Raw genomic sequence first — 15,199 nt, 5'->3', positions numbered from 1 at the left:
GTGATTAGAGGTTGTCACAAATGACTATTGTAATGAATTAATTGTTACGAACAAATACTGATTTAGAGCTACAAATAATATAATCCTACTGTTTATCGATAGGAATTTCCTAATGAAAGTAAAAAAAGAGTATATAATAGTAATATATTATTCACACTATATCTACTGTATCTGTTTGTTTGTAATTAAGCACAAAGCTACACAATATGCTATCTGTGCTCTGCCCACCACGGGTATCGAAACCCGGATTCTAGCGTTGTAAGTCTGCAGACATACCGCTGTGCCACTGGGGGCTCTGCTGTATCTAGTGCCGACGATGATTTTTGTTCAATACCAAAGTTTTTCAGTCCGACTGGAATAGGAAAGATATAGTAATGGTTGAGACGCTATTTATGTTATGAAATTGCTTGACAAAAAGTGTAACGTTGTGGTTATTTGACGTTAAGCACAAAGCTACACAATGAGCTATCTGTGCTCTGCCCACCACGGGTGTCGAAACCCGGTTTCTAGCGTTGTAAGTCCGCAGACATACCGCTATGTCACTGGGGGGAGCTGTAATGTTGTGAATTGGATTAGGTTGACGAAGTTTTATTTAATTCAATATATTATTAATTATTATTTTCTTGAATTAACCTGTTCGTTATCCAGAAGAACTGATTAATAAGCAGTCTCTTTATTTATTGCGACAAATATAACGAGTTGCGATCAACTGATTTAATGTTAAAAATATTGTTATCTTACAATGATCAATTGATTTATTGTTACACATAGTCAACTGATTTAGTACTACAAATAATACATATTATCGTACTGTGATCAGTTGATTCATCACTATAAACATAACATATTTTAATTAACTGGTTCAGGCTTTGAACATAACGTAATGAATAACAAGTTAAATGTTCTAAACAATGCAATACATTGTATAGTGGTTAAATTTTTAGTGTTAAAAGGCAAATTCTGTGATTATCTATAACCTTCATCTAATCAGTATGATTTCTTACCCTTACCAAACTAAATATACTAATATCTATTAAAATACGCAATAAAATACACAAACAAATAAGGCTGGAATAAGAACAATGCAACGTAATCGTTTGTATTGTAAGAATGGATTTTTTGACGTGTTTCTACAAAGCTAGTGTTCTAAAAATACACAATACCATGGGCGATCGGGTGCTGTCGGTCACACTCGATTGTTTCCGTCACGACATACAACTGCATGGTTTGCGGCTAGTCATTATAATGGTTTCAGCGCTGGTGATTGTTTACGTTTTTATAAGGTGGATTTTCATACTCTGTTTTCGGCTTTCCCTAATTTGGGTGTTTTTGTATGTTATCGTGATCAAAATTACGTACTAGTTTTGAAAATTATCATTTTTTTTGTAAATACCTGTAGTGCAATAAATGATTATAGTGCAAAATAGCCAAGAGATGTAACTGTGCGCCTTGCGTTTCAAAGAGTAGACATGGAGCCCAGACCTACTGCCGTTCAGTAACCTGCGCGTGACTGCGTTATAGGAATATTTTGAAACAAAATTTTAATTATTCATCTTCTGAAATGAGAAAATCATATATTACAAAAAAGTAGACCCATGGCAAAAATGAACACGAATACGAAGGTTAAATCTTGTGTAAGGCGTTTTAACACGAATGTGCTTAATAGCAATGAATGGTTGACCGGACGCGCTCATTTATACAACTTATTTTGTTGTTCTTGTCTGCTTTTTCTTTCTTCTTCAAATGATAAGAATGTATGTAACAGTATAGGGTAAAATGATATGGGCACCATTCACAGGGCAATTAAAAAACAAAATTATTCCCGAAACCATCTTTTGAGGAAAAAAAATCTTTGGTAAGTCTAGATACGATCGTATGTTGGACGGACCGAAAAAAAAACACATAGCATAATGAACAAGTAAGTAAAACCTGGGAAATGAAGAAACGTTTTATTGGTGTGGTTTTATAAAACGTTTTATTGGTGTGGTTTTATACTAGCAAGACAATAACTGGCCTTTGTAATGGCGAAAAAATATTTAACAAAGAAAGGAAATTACGTTGAATTTCAACATATTGTTGGTCTGTATGATGAGGGTTATAATGTGACGGTCAGAGTAGACCAAGAGTTGGCGGAGGGTGATGATGACTAGCTGCCTTCCTTCAAGTCTTACACTGCTAAATTAGGGACGGCTAGTGTAGATAGCCCTCGTGTGGCTTTGCGCGAAATTCATAACAAACAAAAAACTGTATGATGAAAAGCAGCATTTAGAACATTCATCCATATTTACTGGGTTGAATTTAATTCAAGATTATTTGATATTGTCTTTGTCCAGCGCAATACTGGGTAAAATCAAAAAGAGGGAAGTCAATAAAATTAATTTCGTTGACGTAATGAGTTGACTGTTAATTGTTCTCAACTGTCCTCCATTTTTCATTATACTACAGAATGGAAAAGTGCAGAAAAAGTTTTCGGATTTCACGAACATTTCTGAAGACTGATTGGTTGAAGAACTGTACAATATTCTCCTACAGATAATTCACGAGTACGGCTCTGAACGTAAGCTGGTTGCCCAGAGCTATAACGGGGCTGCCGTTGTGGTTTGTCTTCTAAACGGGTTACAATCAAATGTAAAAGAAAATTTTCCAAACGCAATTTGTATATACTGTTTTGCTCACAAATTAAATTTGGTGTTGTCTCAAACCATGTCATATACAAACGAATGTAGAATATTTTTCCGACTTTGAATGGCCTTGCAGCTTTTTGTTTTTCTTTAAATCTACAAAGAGAACACGAGCTCTAGATGAAAAAATGAAGAAAAGGTTGCCAAGGGTATCATCCTCTCACTGGAATTACAGTTAACGTTCGGTGGAAACAAATACAGAAGAAAAGTGAGGCGAAGAAGCTTACAGTGATATGTCTGCGGATTTATACTGTTAGAAACCGGTTTGGATACCCGTGATAGGCAAAGCGCAGATAGTCCTTTGTGTAGCTATGTGCTTAATAACAAACAACCAGAAGAAGCTTACAACGCTGCCGTTGGATTTGCAGTCTCGATGAAATATTTTAATTTTAATTTCTTTTTATATATATTTTCAGAATTGTTCCCTATCGTAGACTAAAACTCGTAGCATTGGCTATTTTGTTGATAAAGTTGATGTTTAAAAATGTTTTGAAAAACGAACGTGGCGAGAATACAAATAAAGAAGCAAACGTGGACGAGCCAGACAAAAAAAACGATTGGAACACAGCTTTGACATTAAAACGTTTTAGAAATGTTCATTTGTGAAATCTTTGACACTCTCTTACAACAGCTAAATGACAGATTCAAGAACCTATATTCATCATACATTTTTAGAACATTTAAAAAACTTTGATCAATACAAAACAAGTTTTCCTGAAATTACTTTCCAATGTTTAAACGAAACCTTTAGCGATGTTTTTGACTTTGTTTCCTTGAGATCACAGCTTGTTGCTACGTAAACTTCTTAATATTTAAATAACAAAAATGTTGGTCAATATCTTATTTAGATAAAAACAATTATTGGTCAACATCTTAATTAGATAACAAAATCGTTGGTCAACATTTTATTTTTATTAAAGCTAACGACTTACAGAGAGCTTGCAGTGAATTAGTTAAACTCTGTGAATTAATTTTAACCATTCCAGCACCCAGTAGGACAAAGTTTTTCGACATTAAAGAGAATAACATATTACGCGCGTACTTCACAAGATAGACTTCAACGTTTAGCTGTAATATCAAATGAAAGAATTAAACTTTTACGATTTTTTGATTGAAGATTTTTCTAAAAACAACAGGAGAAGTAGAAAGGTAATAAATAAACGTGTTTGTAAGTTAAGTTTTCCATTATTGTTTCCCCTAAAAAAATACCTCCCCCATTGACTTGGCTCAGCGATAATTATGCGGGTTTACGACGCTAAAAACAATCTAAAGTCAGCTTTCAATACCTATGGTGAGCAGAGCACAGAGAAACTATTGTGTAGCTTTGCGCTTAACAACAATCAAACCAAACCTAAAAGAAATTGTCACCACACACACCATTAGATCTGATTATTGAGTCCTACACTTTTTTATCACGAACGAAATAAACAGATATGACGATCAAAGCATGAGAAAAAAAATTATTACCTATCTTTTCTGTTTAAGAAAATTTGATAACTGGTTTTTCAGAGTGTAAGTGCATTCTTTTGCTTTACTCAAAGGGTAGGAGAGCGGTTCACTTTAACGATACCGCTAAATTTAGTTCCCTCATATCATATGAATAGCTAACCATGTAGCCCCCTTTACCTTTTTTTTTAATTCAGAGACTCTACACCCGCTCATAAAGTTGCCAGTTATTGAAGAAGTTATATTTAGAAAAACTAGGATAGTTTTAGTTGGGCTTTTATTTTTGGGTGAATGAGTAAAATAACAGCTATCCAGAATAAGGTCGTATGTGCCGGAAAGTGACCCAAATATTATTCTTAATTCTCTGAATTATTCGTTTATCATCTGAACAATCCGTTAATTCTTTTGCAACTGAGGTAGCAATCTTGAGCAGATTGGTTCTTGCCTGCCTCATCCTTTCAAAGAACCGCGCCACCTATGTGAAGTGAAGATAGATGCGCATGGTTCGTACAGTTTCTGTTCAACCGACTACTATCGAACGCTACCTCTAATGTGAACATTGTAGAAGGTATTACTGTACGAGTGAAGCTGGAATTCTCTTAAGTTGCGCGCAGAAAGTGTCAAAATTAGCTAAAGCTATTTATTGCCAGTATACTTTTCACGGCGACAAAATTATATCAAATGCGTTTTTAAACTGTTAGCAAATTAATTTTCTTCATTAGGATGCTCACTGTAATTTTTCATGGAAAATATAGATAACGGTAGCTTTATTGATACACAACTCATTATGTGAGAAAAATAAAGACAGAGAAAGAAAGAAGAGGGAGTATTAATTCATCTACTGGCAACTTCTGCCCAGTGGTCAGTGGATAGAATGATGCCGTGAGAGCTTCACTATGGCCACAGTCGGGATCTGGTCGTTCGGGACATCCGGCAGTGGAGATGCTCTACCGCCGGAGTTCCTCCAAGACTACCACGACTCGTAAGTTTTATTCAGTAGCCCAATGGCTGCCCTGTTTTTTCCCATGTAAAACGGGAGTTATCTGTAGTGCAATAATGTTGCGAGGTGTTATTACTATTCCATTAATCCCGTTCTTAATCGAATGCAGTACTGTAAATATAAGCTCCTTATCTAGCAGTCTGTTAATGTTGCGAAATGTTATTACTATTCCATTAATCCCGTTCTTAATCGAATGCAGTACTGTAAATACAAGCTCCTTATCTAGCAGTCTGTTAATGTTGCGAAATGTTATTATTGTTCCATTAATTCCATTCTTAATCGAATGCAGTACTGTAAATACAAGCTCCTTATCTAGCAGTCTGTTAATGTTGCGAAATGTTATTATTGTTCCATTAATTCCATTCTTAATCGAATGCAGTACTGTAAATACAAGCTCCTTATCTAGCAGTCTGTTAATGTTGCGAAATGTTATTATTGTTCCATTAATTCCATTCTTAATCGAATGCAGTACTGTAAATATAAGCTCCTTATCTAGCAGTCTGTTAATGTTGCGAAATGTTATTACTGTTCTATTAATCCCATTCTTCATCGAGTGCAGTACTGTAAATATAAGCTCCTCATCTAGCAGTCTGTTAACGTTGCGAAATGTTATTACTGTTCCATTAATCCGTTCTTAATCGAATGCAGCACTGTAAGTATAAGCTCCTTATCTAGCAATTCGTTAATGTTGCGAAATGTTATTACTGTTCCATTGATCCCGTTCTTAATTGAATGCAGTACTGTAAGTATAAGCTCCTTATCTAGCAATTCGTTAATGTTGCGAAGTGTTATTACTGTACCATTAACCCAATTCTTAATCGAATGCAGTACTGTAAGTATAAGCTCCTTATTTAGTTGTCTGCTAATGTTGCGATTTGCGAAGTGTTATTACTGTTCAATTAAACTCGTCCTTAATCAAATGCAGTGTTATAAGTTCCTTATCTAGCAGTCTGTGCCCAGTCGACTGATGAATCGAGATATTATGCTATAACTTTGCTAAGTTTGTAGTTTATTCGAAAACATAAATAAGTAACTTTTAAACACGATTAAAGGGTAAATTCAATATATAGAGATTATGAAAGCAGGAGGTAGGGCATAAATATTTAAGTCAATCCTACAAAGTTAGTAACCGTATGTACAATAACGGAGGAAAATGAGGGGGTTGCTTAATACGGCATTTATTACCTAATAAGAGTAAGCACGTTTTATGTTACCACAAAGTTAATAAAACCTAAGTAATGCTTCTAGCTTATTGATAGGAGAAAGGGGAGTATTAATTCAATAATATTCGCACGAAGTTTATTTGTTTGTGGTTAAGCACAAAGCTACACAATGGGTTATCTGTGCTCTGCCCACCACGAGTATCGAAACCCGGTTTCTAGCGGTATAAGCCAGCAGACATACCGCTTTGCCACTGGGGGGCACCGCACGAAGTTATCATAAACTAGAGAATATAGACAAAAATCAGTTTTTATTTTAAAAGAGTTTTCTCAACCTCCTAGTCCACCAGGAATGATTCTTTCAAGTTATTGTTTTTCTGGTGTTGTTTTTTTCTCTCCTGGTGAAATTACATGGATCACATTTGTAATGAACGACCGTTCTTCACTAGAAATAACACAGCTATTTAATTTTCTTCGCGTGTTTGTAGTTAGAGATGATTACTTTAACATTTCCATGTTAAACCTAAGGATTATTTCCTGTGAAAAAATGCAATCGCACATGCGCGATATGATTTTGCAGAACTTTTGTTTGTTTGTTTTTGAATTTCGCGCAAAGCTACACGAGGGCTATCTGCGCTAGCCGTCCCTAATTTAGCATTGTAAGACTAGAGGGAAGGCAGCTAGTCATCACCACCCACCGCCAACTCTTGGGCTGAAAGGACGAGCATGTTTTGTGGGACGGGGATTCGAACCCGCGACCCGTAGATTGCGAGTCGAGCGCCCTAACCACCTGGCCATGCCGTGCCTGCAGAACTTTTAAAACAACACTGAAATGGCTGCCGCAGAAGTCGCAGAACCTTGCCCCAAAATGATGAAATATTTCGTCTCGCTTTTTCATGGGGTATAACATATTATTCTTTGTTATAATTCTTATTTCATTGTATCTTTCAACTCCCCCGTTTAAACGTTTAAAAGAAATACGCGTATAAAGTTTTGAAACGTCCCGGTTTGGTTTGTTTTTTCTACTCATAGAAAAGTTTATAGGGCTGTTTTCTTCAATGCAGAAAATCGGGGTTTACTTAACTCCTGTTCTTGACAGATTCACTGAAGAATCTGAAATGGAGGCGTTTCGATTTATTCAAAACTCTTCCTTCAAATCTAAAAGTACCATAAAAATAAGCGAAACGTCGTATCTAAACTTTACGCAAAGCATTACTGGTCAGTATATGTGGTGCAGTGTATTTGTGTCTATCTACGTCATCAATACGTTGTTAGCGGCTACCAAGTATAAGAACGTTGGAATAATGTGTCTCAGATTTATTTATTCAAAACGTTGTACTTATTATGTAGTAAACCTGCCTTTGGTATACTCAAGAACGAAACTTTAAAATACTAAAAGTTTCTTCTCATTTTAATATATCGTGCATAAAGTGCCAAAACTTCTATAGATATATTGTATGTTTCTGTAAAAATTAATTCCAGAATTTTCTTACTACTGTTTCACGATTATGGTAAGCAGCCATTGGTAACTATCGTTATTTTGTTAATTGTTTTTTTTATCGAACTTCAACTATTTTTTCGCGCCACGTATTTAGATCTATGTTTTTAATTTTATGGGTAGTTTTTCTTTTGTTATCACAGTACCATGTGTTTTATTTTTAATCTCTCTCGTTATGTAGCTTTTTTATACATATTTATACGCGAACTTTAATACGTAGTCTCATGTGCTGTACATCGAGACTAGGCCTAAAACAAAACTGTTAAAACAGTCACTTTTCTGTTAAGCTTTGCTAGATACCGTGTGCGCAGTATTAAGCCTACTTCTCAGTCTCACGAACTGCAAAAATCTGCAAACTATTCTGTAGTTATACTTTTCCTTATAACCAGTAATTATAAATTGTTTTCGTTAGGAAATTAGTGTTAAAGCAATAGAGAATAACTGGATATTATTTTCTCATTCTCATATTCTTTATTTCATTTTTCAAGTAATTATTCGTCGAATTGGAGTCAGTCTTCTGTTCTATTCCGTATTGCTCGTGCTGGTAATATGGTTTAAGAAATCGACATTGACGTATCCTGAGAGAGTACTACCGTGTACTGACTGCTACAACTTCTCTTCTTATAGGATATTGCATATAGAATTATACTAGTTTTGTTTTTCTGTGCTTTTGATAATGTTAACAGTTGCTAACACGTATAATGTAGGTGTGAAAACTCCGTAGTAATATAAAACCTATTTCTCCATATTGAAGTAAATATAACGACCTAGCTTTGCTGATAAGTACTGAAATATCTGGTAACTACCGGACATAATTCGTTACTATATGATAATCACGGAAAAAGAACAATACTACTAACCTTTGGCATCTGTTGCAGACGCCAAGAAACAGGTAATTAAGCAGCAACTAATTAGCTGATGATAACATTGAGGGCCGGGTGTGGCCTAGTGGCTAGCTGCCGGACTGCGGATGAGAGGAATCAAAGTTCGAGCTGCGAAGAATGTTCTCCAAACGTTCTGTTAAATGTAATTATAACTGTGACAGTCATCTCAGCTATTCGGGTCCATTCGTGAGACAGTGGTAAGTCTACGTACTTACAGTGCTAAAATCCGATGTTCGATTCCCCAAGATAGACGCAGAAGATAGCCCAATGTGGCTCTTCTCTTTAAAAAAAAACAAAACGAACCGCTATTCGGTTAAGATTAGCCACATAGGCGGTGGGTACTTCTGACTGGTTTCTCTTCTTCTGCTCAGCAGTTCTACGAATTGCTATGCTCGAATCTCGGGGGTTTCTGACCACCAATTTAGCCCAATAATTTGTGTCGTATGGAGTGCAATTTAGGTTGAAAATGCCAAATATCGGACAACATTCAATATATATATATATATATATTCACTGTGAATAACACACGATTACTGAATGTTATTGTCAATACTTTGTTATATAATTCAGATATAAGATTGGGCGAAAACCACGAATTCTGACACTTTGTAGTCGATAAAGTTAAAAGATCTTTAACGTAACATGAAATTAGTGCGCAAGTTATTAGATAACTTCTTTCAAGGGTTTAGGACTTTATTCTCACAACTCCTGAAAGGTATAAAGAAATAATCTTGGAAATTGGAATTCAATTCTAAAATAATATATCAGTTCTGGCTCATGAGCTTCATATCGATAGTGTATTCTGTAAGAAGCAGTTGATTTCATCTGTAAAGCTGATCTCAGCAAGATGAGGTTATAAGAAGACTGCTATAGGCTGGAAGGACTGTAGATTGAATCTTGTACTATGACATACAATTCAATGTCTTCGGGGTTATTAGTAGCCTGGTGGTTTAAAGCACAGCTTTGAGGGTCGCATGACATGCCTTAACCTTCAGCCTCGAGTCTATACATCGTGATGTTGGACAAGAAACAACATTGATGTTCGGTGTCTTCGCTAGATGTGATTTATTAATTTGACGCTTGGGGGCGATAACGCATGTAACTAGGGCATGTCATGGCTGGTTTTGCATATGTAGACTATCGATTTCTTTCAAACTCAACTCAACAATCTAGTACAGAACTATTGTTGCCTCCAATATACTCCAGTTCCTAACATTCAACAAGCGTTAGAGTATGATGATCAAACCTTGTTCAGTGTTCAATATTATTGTTGCTTGCAATATACTCTAGTACCGAATTTTCGACAAGCGTTAGAGTATGCTGATCAAACCTTGTTCAACACTATTGTTGTCTGCAATATACTCTAGTTCCTAACTTTCAACAAGCATCAGAGTGTGGTGATCAAATCTTGTTCAACACCGTTGTTGCTTGCAATATACTTTCGTTCCGAATTTTCAACAAGCGTTAGAGTATGATGATCAAACCTTGTTCAAAACTATTGTTGCTTGCAATATACTTTCGTTCCGAATTTTCAACAAGCGTTAGAGTATGATGATCAAACCTTGTTCAAAACTATTGTTGCTTGCAATATACTTTCGTTCCGAATTTTCAACAAGCGTTAGAGTATGATGATCAAACCTTGTTCAACTTATACAGTTGGTCTTAGTGATCAATGCTATATCGTGATTTAGAGGAGAGCTGATGTAAGCGTGACGGATGTTTCCCAACCAAGAGTAGCTCATGATGTGACTGGTATTTTTAGCCATTTGTATTGCGTGTTTGCTTTTTTTTCATAACGTTAGTTCCACATCTTCATTATCCAACATTTGCGATCATTTGTATGGCTATTTCCTCTCTACATTTACAATAATATATTCTTCCAATCTTCATTGTCGTTACATATGTTCGCTTTTTTCTGTTTCCTGTAAAAATTTGAACGGGTATTTTTTCGTTGTTGTTTTTTTTTTTTCGTTTCTCTGTGCATATTAATCACATATCTCTCTTTTCTTAAAGCTTAGACTGAACAGTTTGTTGTTTGTGAAATTTCTAAAATCTCTAAACATATTAATTCTAGAAATGAACGACAACATTGAGTTTTCGTGTTCTATTTAACTGGATACTCAACATTTAGTGACGGTTTATGTTTTAATGGAACGTTCCCGAAGAAGCTGTAGGGTGAAACGTTGAGTGTCCAATTAAACAACCCTATAACACCAAGTATATTTTTGGTATTATATTTAATTGGACACTCAATGTTTCGCTGTAGAGTTTCTTCAGGAGCGTTCCATTAAAACCACAAACAGTTACGAAACACATCCAATTAAATAAAACACGAAAACTAAATTTGGTGCTAGAGTATACGTCACCAAGTGGGTCAGGGGTAAGTTTACGAACTTACCGTGCTAAATCCTTGGTTGGATTCCCCATTGTGGACGCAATACAAGTAGATCATGGTGCATTTTTGCACTAAGGAAAAAAAACAACAATTCCAATATGCACTACAGAAACACAATGATCTCTAAACAGTTTCTCCAAAAGGCAGTTATATGGCTGACCATTTTTATGTTTATTACAAATGCATTAAGAAAAGGCTTAAAGATTTCTACCATCTTAAGATACTTCGTAAACTCTTGGCTTTGCTGAAAGTCTTGAAAAATTTACTGTTGTAGAAGAATAATGCAATAATACACATACTGTCCTGAGATACGTCCAATAGTATATAATAATTGACCTACTAAAGACTTTTCCAGCTAGTAATTATTTTAATTTAAAAAAACACATTGTCATATTTCATTAACGTACTCCGAAGTATATTAACTTACTCTGAATACTTTCGGATCAGACTTTGTAGGGCTAATTGAATAACACAAAATATTTCTTGTGGATTTTAATGTTTATGCTTAATTTACCTGAGTTTGTTTTTTATTAGTCATAGTAGGCAATGCCTGCTCTCCCTTCCCCAAGAAGCTCGGCAGTAAGTTTCCGTGTTTACAACATTAAAACCCATGTTTCGAAACCCCTGGGAGGCACATTCTATAATTTTGTGCGTAACAACAAACAAACAAAACAAAGTCTGCACGATCCAACTTCTTCACACGAAACAAATTAAATTTATATATATACATAAGAAGAGCTATATGATATTGGTGGAGATCGATAACGGAAATTTGTTATATATAATTCAAAAATGTTACAACGGAGACAAGATGGAAATCGAAATTTGTTTTAGTTGGTGATAGTCATAAAGAAAAAATACCGTATCACCATTTTCTAAGCTATCATTAATTAGGTTTATTTTTCGGTTTCTTTACTTCAGACTCTTTAGTAAGGGTGCGAAAGAGATGACTATCACGTTGTTCTAAGACTACCACAGATTACAAAAGTTCACAACAAACCAATATTAAATAATGAACCCCATTATCAAACATGCGATCGACTCGTAATCTTCGGGGTAGCGGGATCGAAACCCGTCGTCGAACATGCTCGCCCTTACAGCCACGATAAAGCTATAATGCAACGGTCAGTCCCACTGTCCGTTGGTAAAGAATAGCTCGAGAGTTGGCGACGGGTATTGTTGACTAACTGCCTTCATCTAGCCTATCCCTTACACATTAAAAACGGTTTGCGCAGATATACCGCGAGTAGCTTTGCGCAGAATTCAACAAACAAACTATATAAACTATGTTTCCTTGTTTCTTCAAAAGCACGTAGGGAGTACGTTTTATTCATGGAAGTTGGATATGGTACAGGGTGATTCAAGACCTTTTATTTCATGCCTAAATTTCCTTTCTCGCAAACTAATATTACTTTTCTTTCTTCCTCTGCCCCACCCCCTACCCAGTGGCACAGTGGTATATCTGCGGACTTACAACGCTAAAAACCGGGTTTCGATACCTGTGGTAGGCAGAGCACAGATAGCCCATTGTGTAGCTTTGTGCTTAACTACAAAAACAAACAAACAAATATTTCACTCTCTCTCGACAAAACGAGATTAGTAATTTGAATATAATGTGTGTGTCACTGTACGAGGTATTGCAAGAATCAATGAAACTGTCTAGAACAGATGATGCCTGCAGTAGCTGTATTTAGGGATAGAATTGATATCGTATACTGACTGAGAATAGAGGAAGACATACCGAATATATTTTTAGAAACTATTTTTAAACTTTTCTTAATACAATTTATCTTTCTCAAAGTGCCTCTGGTGAAACATTTACTCCCTAGGACAGGTAGTCTTCAGATAATTTTAAATATCTTTTTTCTCTCTCTCTCTTGATAATCATCCCGTACATCTGTTTCAGGAACTATTTGACAAAATTCGAATACGGTAATAGTTTATACCTATACCTCATGAAACCACATAATAGAGCATATCTCAAACATTCACCCATATCCACAACTACGCTCGACCGACCACATGATTTCGACTTTATTTCCACAACCTGCACGCCAGAGTTTCACGCTTCGGTTCCCTGTTTAGTTAGTACCACTGAATACTTGACTGAATACTTGCTGTTCTAAATTGAATTACGTATTGAGAAAAGCTGTGTTGCGTTTGAACAAAGATTAAATTTTTTTAAACCTTGGATCGTTTTTGGATCACACGCAACATTCATCATTCTGTGAAATTAGCAATAACTTCTATCTGGGTGTACATGATGTTCACACTTGCTAAACAATTACAAAAAGTAGACAAATTTACGCCGACTTTGTGAATAACTATATATGAAAGTCGATAGAGAACTATTGAAGTTCTTATAGTAATTGAAAAACTTTTTAAAATAAGTTGTCCCCCAGTCGTAAAGCGGTAAGTCTACAGACGCTAAAATCAGAGGTTCGATTCGCCACGGTTGGCACAGGAAATAGCTCACTGTAGCTTTACTCTAAAACAAACAAAAGAAACTAAAATAAAGTATGTCTGCCATATATAAGATTTTTGAATTTCGCGCAAAGTGTAAAAACCCCTTAATTATCAGGCCATGCTAGGCCCGTGTAGCCTGTAAGGTATAATCATTTTAAATATTTTTTGTAATAACCGTATATGTATCTCTGTACTATGTTTAGGGTAAGTCTTCAAGTAAAATAAAATTACAAGTTACCAAAACAGTTACCACTAGAGCAAATCAACGGATAAACATTATGTTTCTACACATTTATTTGCAGAACCACGTTTTAAACATTATAGTTTAAAATAGGATTAGTTATGAATTATCAAAATAAAGACTTTACAAGACATTTAGCAAATGGTTATTAAACCACTGTGTGAAAGTTAATGCCTTTAAATCATACTTCGATTTCACCAAATCTGTGTATAAAAGTCGTTAATTAAGTCATAGAAATTTGAAATATTGAGGTAACATGTAGAAATAAGTCTTTTGAGGCTAGATTTCTCTTCCACGTCAGCGTGTCTAATTCACAATTGGACACCCGTTGGGCTTGTGATGCTACAGTCCAGGATTCGATTTCCCAGTGCGAGTGGAACGTAGATAGATCATTGTGTAGTTTTGCTCTAAAACTGCTCACACTAATTCATATGCGGTTCCTTCACATAAATCGTTTATAGATCACTGTTTTTCATATAGAACATAAACATTTTCTTTAGAGTTAGAGAAAAAAGCATACAGTACCAAGAATTTAAGATATCAAGTAACAACAATGTCTTTGTTTGTCTTTGTAATAACAAACCCACAAACCAGTCAAGTAAGCTGAAGAAATCTTGCAGCGATAGTCCAAGTCGTCGAGGCGTTAGCCCCGCTGACATGATCAGGTAGGTAGATAGTAGACGAAAAAGTTGCTGTTTTAGAAATTTTTAAATACTATACCGGAAATATTAGCGACCTCTTTAGCATATTATTAGTATATATTTGCATAACATATCGTAACCAATACTTTGAATGGTCGGCTTATGGCTTAGGAATTCAATAGGGTGGATTTTCGGCGCATTAATTATTTGTAATCCTTGTCGATCCCTACTATTAAATTCTACGGTACATAAAATAGAAACTTTTGGTGTTCTGGTCTTTTTTTTGGTTTTTTTATCTACAGCCTTGAGAGAGATCTACCGTTGTTGTGAGACTGAGGTCACGTATTACGGACGTGAAACCATTTTTTTGGTAGATATAAAGAAGCCTAGTCTTAGGCCTAGTTTATGATTTATGTGTTGTAGTGTTTACACTGCAAAACACTAAGACTTGTTTTTATTTTTGAAAACCATCCCTGAAAAAGAAGTTAAATCAAAAGTAAAAACTAGCACATTAGCACATATTTCCCTGCAAAGTTGAGTTTATTATAACCAACTAGAAAATAACTTGCACATGTTTTCTTGCAAAATTGAGTTTATTACAACCAACTTGAAAATAACTAGCACATGTTTCCTTGCAAAATTGAGTTTATTACAACCAACTTGAAAATAACTAGCACATGTTTCCTTGCAAAGTTCAGTTTATTACAACCAACTGGCCCGGCATGGCCAGGTGGTAAGGGCGCTCGACTCGCAATCTGAGGTTCGGGGGTTCGAATCTCTGTCCCAC

General features: G+C 35.5%; 1 protein-coding gene across 1 annotated transcript in view; it reads left to right on the top strand.

Moving 5' to 3' along the window:
* The first annotated feature begins 4,712 nt into the window (after positions 1-4,712).
* The window catches only part of LOC106462940 (potassium voltage-gated channel protein Shaker-like), a 129,978-nt gene continuing 119,491 nt past the window's right edge, over positions 4,713-15,199 (top strand). Inside the window, exon 1 of the mRNA XM_013922908.2 lies at positions 4,713-5,109. Coding sequence (XP_013778362.2) covers positions 5,024-5,109 — 86 coding nt within the window. The 5' untranslated portion in view covers positions 4,713-5,023. The remainder of the gene's footprint in view (positions 5,110-15,199) is intronic.

The sequence above is a fragment of the Limulus polyphemus genome, unplaced genomic scaffold (genome assembly GCF_000517525.1).
Source record: "Limulus polyphemus unplaced genomic scaffold, Limulus_polyphemus-2.1.2 Scaffold1286, whole genome shotgun sequence".
Classification (NCBI taxonomy): Eukaryota; Metazoa; Arthropoda; class Merostomata; order Xiphosura; family Limulidae; genus Limulus; species Limulus polyphemus.
This window is presented reverse-complemented; position numbering and strand designations above follow the sequence as displayed.